We start from the raw sequence: 7,719 nt of genomic DNA on the forward strand, positions 1-7,719 counted from the left end.
CCAGAAGAAAGCAAAGAAGGGTAAACAGGCTGAGGCTCACCAGAGGTATGCAGACGAAGGACACAGGAATAAAATGACAAATATAGTCAACATGTATGGTCTACTAGTTATTTAGGAGAGAGTTCCTCATTTACAACAAAACCGGCTAGAGGCAATGACAGCAAGACAATGAAAGCGGTCAAAAGGATGGTGCAATAACCATTTTCCCTTCAGGAAGTATTGCATACACCATAGAGGATAAAGAGAGAATGTGTCATGTTATTCTGGGATGTTGGGACTGAGATACTGTCACCATGGAAACATGCAGATCCCCTACCACTCCCTGGGCCGTGCCATTCTAGAACTGCCAAGCTGTGGGTGCCTTGTCTATGCTGTGTGATGCATTAGACGCCACAGACAAAGCAGTATGAGGAAGCAGTTCACGAGTCTATGGATGTTTCAAATATTTAGGGTTACGCCTACATATTGTACTTATGAGAAGCTTCTAAAATATTTGTATATTTGTCTACAGAAAAACTGTAATATGTTTAGTTAATTAATTTAATAATAAAATATGAGTAGTAAATTATCACATTTGTTGTTTATCCCCATCACTTGATTACAATAAACTAAAAAGAATTTTGAACAAGCAGACATATCATTTTATGCTGCGGGTAATTGTATTGCTTTATGGAAGTTGGTGGGGACTTCCCATACTGGGGGAATGTACCTTAATGAGTAATCAGTATCTAAATAACACCCTGGGATAAAGTAGCTTCAGTATTCATGGCTCGACTTAGATAGCAGCAGTATTACAGCAATGTCCACTGTACAGGGCATGGCGTCTGCCCCACTTCTCAAGAGCAGGACAAAAATAAGGCGGACACGAGTACGAGCAGCAGAGGAACAGTGAGTAAGCAGAGGAGAGTCGCAGGTGCTGGAGCCAAGGAGAAGACACATGACAGCTGGCCTGTCATACAATGACTTATTCTACAGCCAAAACACACACACACTTCACCACTGCGTACATATATCAACTTACCCCCAGCTGGATAAGTCCACAAAATCAGAGAATAAACTGCAAACATTTGCTCATCAAATCAACACATTTTATTCCATAACAAGTATAAAAAAAACTACATCAGCTACTTTTCAAGCACATTGTAGTCTGAATTACAATCTGAACCAGTATCTCTGGTAGTATTGTTTTTAGTATAGCATGTATTTGAGGTCTGTATCTAGTAAATATGTGTTCCTCTTGATGCTGATAAACACAACAGGCTACTTTAATCATTTATAGCTTTTTTACATGGATAATATAGCTCTGACACAGCTCTGTGCAGACTTTAGTCACAACAAGAGGCATGCTCTAAACAAGCATTACATGTTATTACTAGTACTGTACAGTTTTCTAGGGGTAACCGTTACAATACTGAAACTTCTCTCCACCTGCTGGTAGAAAGCTTAAGCGCAAGTAGGAGCACACCAAGGAACTATGGTGTTCCCTCTATACTAAAGCAGAGCCACTGGACATCTTACGGATGAAAATTATATAGAATTATATACCATGTTTATTTATAGAAACCTCACTCAAAAGAAATAACATCTTTGTGGTCCAGTAATACATTCTTCAGATAATGCAGAACCAGCACAATAAAATCTATAATATACAAATAATATACAAATTTAACGTAATCACATGGCAGTGTAACGCTTAACTCAAACCCCTGACCCCCAATAAGTACTATGCAGGCATTTTCAAGGAGGCTACATGTAGTAACACAGCCTATTTTCTCCCCTCCACTTTTTTTTGAACAAAATTACATACTAGAACTCTGTAACAAGTGCAGCCCTCTGCTTCATGAGGTGGTCACAATTAAAACGCAATCATAAATAAATTAAACACAAAATATACATAAATTGCTCATTTATCATCAGTTTAGAAGGGTTTTCTGAACATGAATCAAAAATCTTTTAACTTCAAGCAGGTATAGCTGTCAGAGGTTTGGCAATTGTAAATATTGCATAATCACACCAAATTAGTGCTTCAGCTGTGCATTCACAAACAGATTAAATTTAAGTGTACACCATAAATACCACTAGAAAGAAACAGGATTTATGCGACCAAGTTTGTATTTTATAATACATTCACTTATGCTGAGAGAACGTGACTTTTATGAGAAAAAAAAGTGGGGAGTAGGGTGGGAAGTATGTCCGTAAGTCTAAATGATAAAAACAAAATCTTAAAGACCGTTTGCCTTTTCTTTTCAAGTTTTCATAGCTCAGAGAGCCTCAGTGACTACACATACAGAAGACGGGTATACTAAAACCACCAAAAAAGCCCAAAGGGATGAAAGAAAACGAGTTTTTGTTACATACCTGCAGATTTTTGTCCAGATGACAATAGAATCCTGGGAAACAGAAAATCACAACAACGAAAAGAAGAAACACATTTTGAATAGCGCCACTCAACAAATGCAAGAACTATTAAGAAATTACATGTATCATCATCAAGAAAAACAAGCCTTCATGTGATCAAATCAGGGCTTGCTCTAACTGCCCGCACCTAGGTGATCTCAGAAAAAATAAATAAATAAATATGTCTTCCATTTTTATGTCCCTTATTAAAACGTGGCACGACAAAAAAGTTTGATATGAGGAACTCGTGTGTCCTCGGAATCATCTAATATCTTAGAGGCAGTGTAATGCAAACTAAACCATGCAACCAAGAGCGAGCTTCACCAAGTGCTAGATTTTCTGTTTATCCATCGATTCTGAATGTAAGGTGCACATTTCGTGTGCGTCTACACGCATGCAGCTGTTTGGTTAAGGATGTTTAAATGTAATTTTTTGTTGTGTATCCGTTTGTGTGCTTTTTAGAGGATGAAAATCTTAATAACTTTTTGAATGATCTTTCCACACCCTGGACAAGGAGCCTGAAACTTATGTAGCCTCCTTGCACATGGGAAACATGTAATCAAGTGAGCCGTACGTCCATGTATTATATTCCCGTTGCGTGGTCGCACTCGACAGAGCTTACACGGCTCCAACAACACCTCAGGTCTGACATCCTCATCTTCCATGCCCAGAATTTCCTGACTCTCCCCTTCTGAGAGCTGCTCTTCCTTATGGAAGACCGAGGGCCGAGGCCCTTTGCCTTTCCCTGTAATCATAGTGGGCAATGGTCTGTCAGCTGTGGAGTGGGAGGGCAGGATGACAGGATCAGACACTGTCCTGCTGCAGTCTGGGATATCAATGCCTGTGTCGCTGTCGTCTTCCTCATCGTGGGTAGTGAGGGAACTACATGCTGGGATGTCAGGAACAGAAAGGGAATGGGCAAGTCGAGGGACGTCTTTGTACCAGTTCTTACGCAGAGCCCAGCAGCGAACGCAGTACCTCTGGAGAGGGGTGTTATATTTCTTGCACTCTGTGCACTGCCAAGCATCCTGAGAAATCACATAGCAGATAAGTAAAAATTGATATTGATATTTCTGTGGTAGCATCTTCATCTTAAAACTAGATACAGACCTGTGTTGAGATCTCTGTATCTGTGTCATCACTCAGACACTGGGAGTCTTCATCTGGCTCCTCCTGCATCTGAATAAAACATACAACACATCCAATGACATTTGTCTGTGGCTTATTAAAAACATCTCTCAGCTTATTTCTAATAGTTTCAAGGAGAATAATTAAAGGTTATGAAGCTAATTTTAGTGATATAAATGAATGTAAGTGGACATCAAAAACAAATCAAATACCTCTCTATCTGCCTTTTCCTCCTTTCCCCCATCATCATCTTCAGGTGGAGCCTCCTCTTCTCCTCTGCTACCTTCTTCAAGTGCTGCCTCTTTCATCTCCACACTCACCTGTTCACTTTCTCCCTCAGTCAGAAACCAGAGGTCATCTGTGGTGTCCGATACGATGGCTGTGTCCTCCTCCTGTGAAGGAGACAGCTGACACATCAGTCAGACCACCACTGTTAAGCACCACATTTTGCCACACAAATATCTAGCTTTTGTTAGATCTGATTCAACATTTTTCTTTCTGTTAAAAACACAAATTTTCTTACTTGGTTGGTGTGAATATCAGTAGAGCCGTTGCTCCTACGGCTGTAGTTATTGCGGAGATTTCCCAGAAACCACCAGGGCAGGCCAGAGAGGTCCCACTCGTCTAGACTAACATCTAGCTTGGGTCGTTTGCAGGCTGATCGTGGCAGGCCTTCAAGAGAGTCTAAGAAATTTAGGAAGAGCTCAAATTAAGTCTTTTGTTGACACATCTGGCCTAAATAAACAGTAGTATGTGGAAGAGAATCTGAATACCATCATCCGCCTCCCGAGGTCGTCTCTGTGACATGGTCTGCAGGAGAGGGCCATCACCACAGGCCCCCATCCCTACTCTGACCATACCTCCACCCATCTACAGAGGAAGGTAATGTCAAAGACAAAAATTAGAACACAGAACCATGACTGAGTACTTGGAGGACTCACAGCTCTTTTTCCAAAGGGCCTTTGGGTGAGGTGTGGCGGTATAGGGAACAAGGGGCTGGGCAATTAGGGTGCGGGCCAGTGGGAAGGGAGGTCAAAATCATTTGGAAAATAAACTGACACTGAAAATGTATGCAAACCGTAAAACTGCAAGTACGAAAGCTGTAATAATTAGCACATAAATAAATAAGAGTGTGCTAAAAGACTCCAGTGCAGCATTAATGCAGCACATGCAATTCCATGGAATTTAATGCATTTACTGTACCATGTGTTCTACCCTTTAAACACATATGGCAAGATCAGATATACACATACATACACATAGTGTAAGAATGAAACAGTGGTTATGATATAAAAAAATTATTAGGGACTGTAATAGTAAAAGTGTGCATATTCACAGACGGAAAGAAATACAGGTTAACACATTTCTAAGCTCATTAAAAAGACACATCAAAGAGCTAAAAATTTGACCTTGGTGTGGATTTATTACATGCAGCAACTGGAAATAAAATGATTCATTTGATTCATAGGGAAACCACAAAAATCTGTCTTTCTTTCAACATTATTTAGCTGTATTGCACAGAAGGAATATGAACTGGGAAAAAGGGTGTAGGAAAGTGGGGATGGGTTAAAAGGTTTAGGGTTATTAGGCCTATGGCTGAAAAGAGCTGTGATCCTCCAGTCAAGAGCAGAGAAGAGAACTCTGAGACAGACAGAGACAGTGACTCTGCCCCCCATCCGCTGGGTGGTGCTGGTGGGTCACAATGAAGTGCTGAAAAGACCACCAGACCAAACCAAGGATGGGGTTGTACAGAGACGGTGCTACTCTGTACAACTGCACACCAATGAAGACAGCAGCCCTTCCCTCCTCCCCTCAGTACACACTTTAAATGTAAAGTTTTATTTCTTTTAGCTGAGCACCCACACCCTTGTTCAGACTGCAGGCAATTCAGATTTGACTCCCAAATCAGTATGGACTTCTTTTAGCATGCAATCAGAACAGATATGCATATCCGGACATCACCTATATAAATGAAGGCAGGGGTATGTCACAACATGACTGTACTATGATGCTGCTTTTTCCAGTAAAAAGAAGGGCCTACCCCAAGTGCCAGCAAAGCATCCCTTATCATGAATTGCTATTTTCTGTGCCATCCATTATAGAGTAATGTATCAGGTATCTCAAGTGAGAAGTATCCGATAGGAAATACATGACAAACCACTTCTATCACTTCTAAGTGGTTTTGATCCATTCCAGTTCTTTAAAAAATATGTAAATGCCAAAAAACTGATTTTGGCTGGCAGTCTACGCTTGGCCTTTGCCTGCTAGACCTTTAAGGGTTGTGTGTAGTGAGGTGAGAAAGGCTGAGGGTCTCTGTTTCCTCTGAGCACCATGCTTCAGCTTTACCTGACCACGATCCTCCACTCCGCCCTCAACACATTCACGGCCCACAGAAAGATTCTCTGCAGCGTCTGCATTTCAGATAAAACACAGCAACAGAAAAGGACACCCCCCTTCTTTAATTATAGCGTTACACACTCTCACTAAGGCCTTCTTCTTTGGATTTGAAGAATAAGCTGGAAAAGAGAGTTCTCCTGGGGGGATTTGCAGAATCCTCACATCCCCAAGAGACACACAAACTGTCACAAGCAGTCACACGAATGATTATTTATAAAATACATGAAGAACATAATGGTCTGAACTGAAACCTAAAACCATAGTTTTACAAAAGATGTACACAGAACGTAAATCAGACAGTGAAGGAATAACCTACCAGCACAATCAAGCACAACCAAATACTTCTTGAGCATTTCATACACCGGGCTGTAAAATAAGAAAACAAAAGTTTAGAAAGAACTATCCAGATAGTCTGCTATATAACTGACTATTACTTTTTATTATAGGCTGTCCATTTTGGATGTGGATACGTACCTTGGGTTTTTGACAGAGAAGCTTTCCACTTCAAGCAGCTCTCCTAAAGGATCATCTTGGCAATGGACGATGTGCTGCCTCTGCTTGTCATACAGTTGCTTTCCCATGATGTATTGACCCAAATAATGCATCACCTTCAGTGCATAAGTGCATATTTCATATTACCAGCAGCCACAGGTGAAATTGTTACCAAACAGAAACTACCACATTTTAGTCAGCATCTCGTGTAAGACAAAGTTGACATTTTTACCCATCAGCTCACCTCTTTGAGTGTGAAGACATCCTCCTGGGCTCCAGCTACACGCAGAATCTGCAGGAGAGGGGCTTTAGGTTGTACCTAAATGGGCAACAGTAAAACCGCTTAGCACCGAATATAAAACATTTATACATCAATTTGTTTCGTTTTTATATATTTATTTTACCTGATTCCCCTCTCCAGGTAGCGTCCTGCATGATGAGCTTGACGCCGGAGGCTGGGCTGGTAGGGAGCTCATACTAAACGAACCAAGTCTGAAATTCAGAAATGTGACACGCAATATGGAACACTTTGTTTAAAACCAGTACCTATAACACCACCCATATAGATATATGATGACTTCAAACGCTGCAAGTAATATCAGTCAATGGCGCAATATTGTTATTTTGGGATGTTTAAAGTCTGCTGTAATGGCGACACCTGTAAAGATAAGACAGTTTCGCTGTCGTTGGCCTAATTTGTTTGCAGCTGCACAGCCTGCGCAGGGATGGGCTACCAGGCAGCTGCATGGATACAGCCGTTACACCACTCGACCACTACTTTTACCCTCTTCAAATAGCATAGCCCGTGTAGCCGCGCTAACTTTAATTACAAATGTAGAACAAACGCGCGCACTTATAGCTAACACTGTCTTCAGACACGTGAGCGGGAACCTCGCTAAATAACTTTGGCAGGTGGTAAATCTGCTATCGTTACTAGCAAACGTGTTAGCTAACGTAACGACACGGCTAACGTAAGCTAACTTAGGAAGCTAGCGAACAATTACTCAACAATATGTCCGTTAAGGTATTACCGTAAGGAGTTGGCATTACTTCACAGTTGCTACATTGTTCCATACGCACTGTTTGCCTTAACAGCTGGTCGACATAATATAAATATGCAACTTGCTAAATGTTTACTTTTCACTCAACGCTAGCTAACTAACAAGCAGGAGACTGTTAGCTGGACTACAGATTCAAAACGATGAAGCTACACAACTTCCGGATACATAGCTCGAATGTGGCGCCCCCTACTGTTTGACCATTAACACTCATGGTGGCGTCATAAGCATTTTCTTAAAATATAAA

General features: G+C 41.1%; 1 protein-coding gene across 2 annotated transcripts; it reads right to left on the bottom strand.

Moving 5' to 3' along the window:
* Positions 1-1,074: 1,074 nt before the first annotated feature.
* Positions 1,075-7,617, bottom strand: mdm4 (MDM4 regulator of p53). 2 transcript variants are annotated; one of them, XM_028407161.1, is made up of 11 exons: positions 7,446-7,617; positions 6,819-6,906; positions 6,659-6,733; positions 6,397-6,530; positions 6,239-6,288; positions 5,872-5,936; positions 4,299-4,395; positions 4,049-4,209; positions 3,738-3,917; positions 3,508-3,576; positions 1,075-3,425 (listed from the first exon to the last, which is right to left on the bottom strand). In XM_028407161.1, exons 2-11 carry the CDS (start codon positions 6,888-6,890, stop codon positions 2,856-2,858), a joined length of 1,473 nt encoding a protein of 490 aa, XP_028262962.1. In that variant the 5' UTR covers positions 6,891-6,906; positions 7,446-7,617; the 3' UTR covers positions 1,075-2,855. The 2 variants fall into 2 exon arrangements, with proteins under 2 accessions (XP_028262962.1, XP_028262961.1); XM_028407160.1 differs by having other exon boundaries at positions 3,738-3,932.
* Positions 7,618-7,719: the final 102 nt, after the last annotated feature.

Source organism: Parambassis ranga, chromosome 5, assembly GCF_900634625.1.
Source record: "Parambassis ranga chromosome 5, fParRan2.1, whole genome shotgun sequence".
Classification (NCBI taxonomy): Eukaryota; Metazoa; Chordata; class Actinopteri; family Ambassidae; genus Parambassis; species Parambassis ranga.

What these genes read in the sequence shown, in the direction of transcription:
- mdm4 (XM_028407160.1), bottom strand. Translation starts at nt 6,890, where the DNA reads ATGAGCTCCCTACCAGCCCAGCCTCCGGCGTCAAGCTCATCATGCAGG. An exon ending in GGTTGTGCTTGATTGTGCTG is followed by an intron (nt 5,937 to 6,238) that starts GTAGGTTATTCC and finishes TCTGAAATGCAG; the next exon opens with ACGCTGCAGAGAATCTTTCT. An exon ending in CTGATATTCACACCAACCAA is followed by an intron (nt 3,933 to 4,048) that starts GTAAGAAAATTT and finishes CTGATGTGTCAG; the next exon opens with CTGTCTCCTTCACAGGAGGA.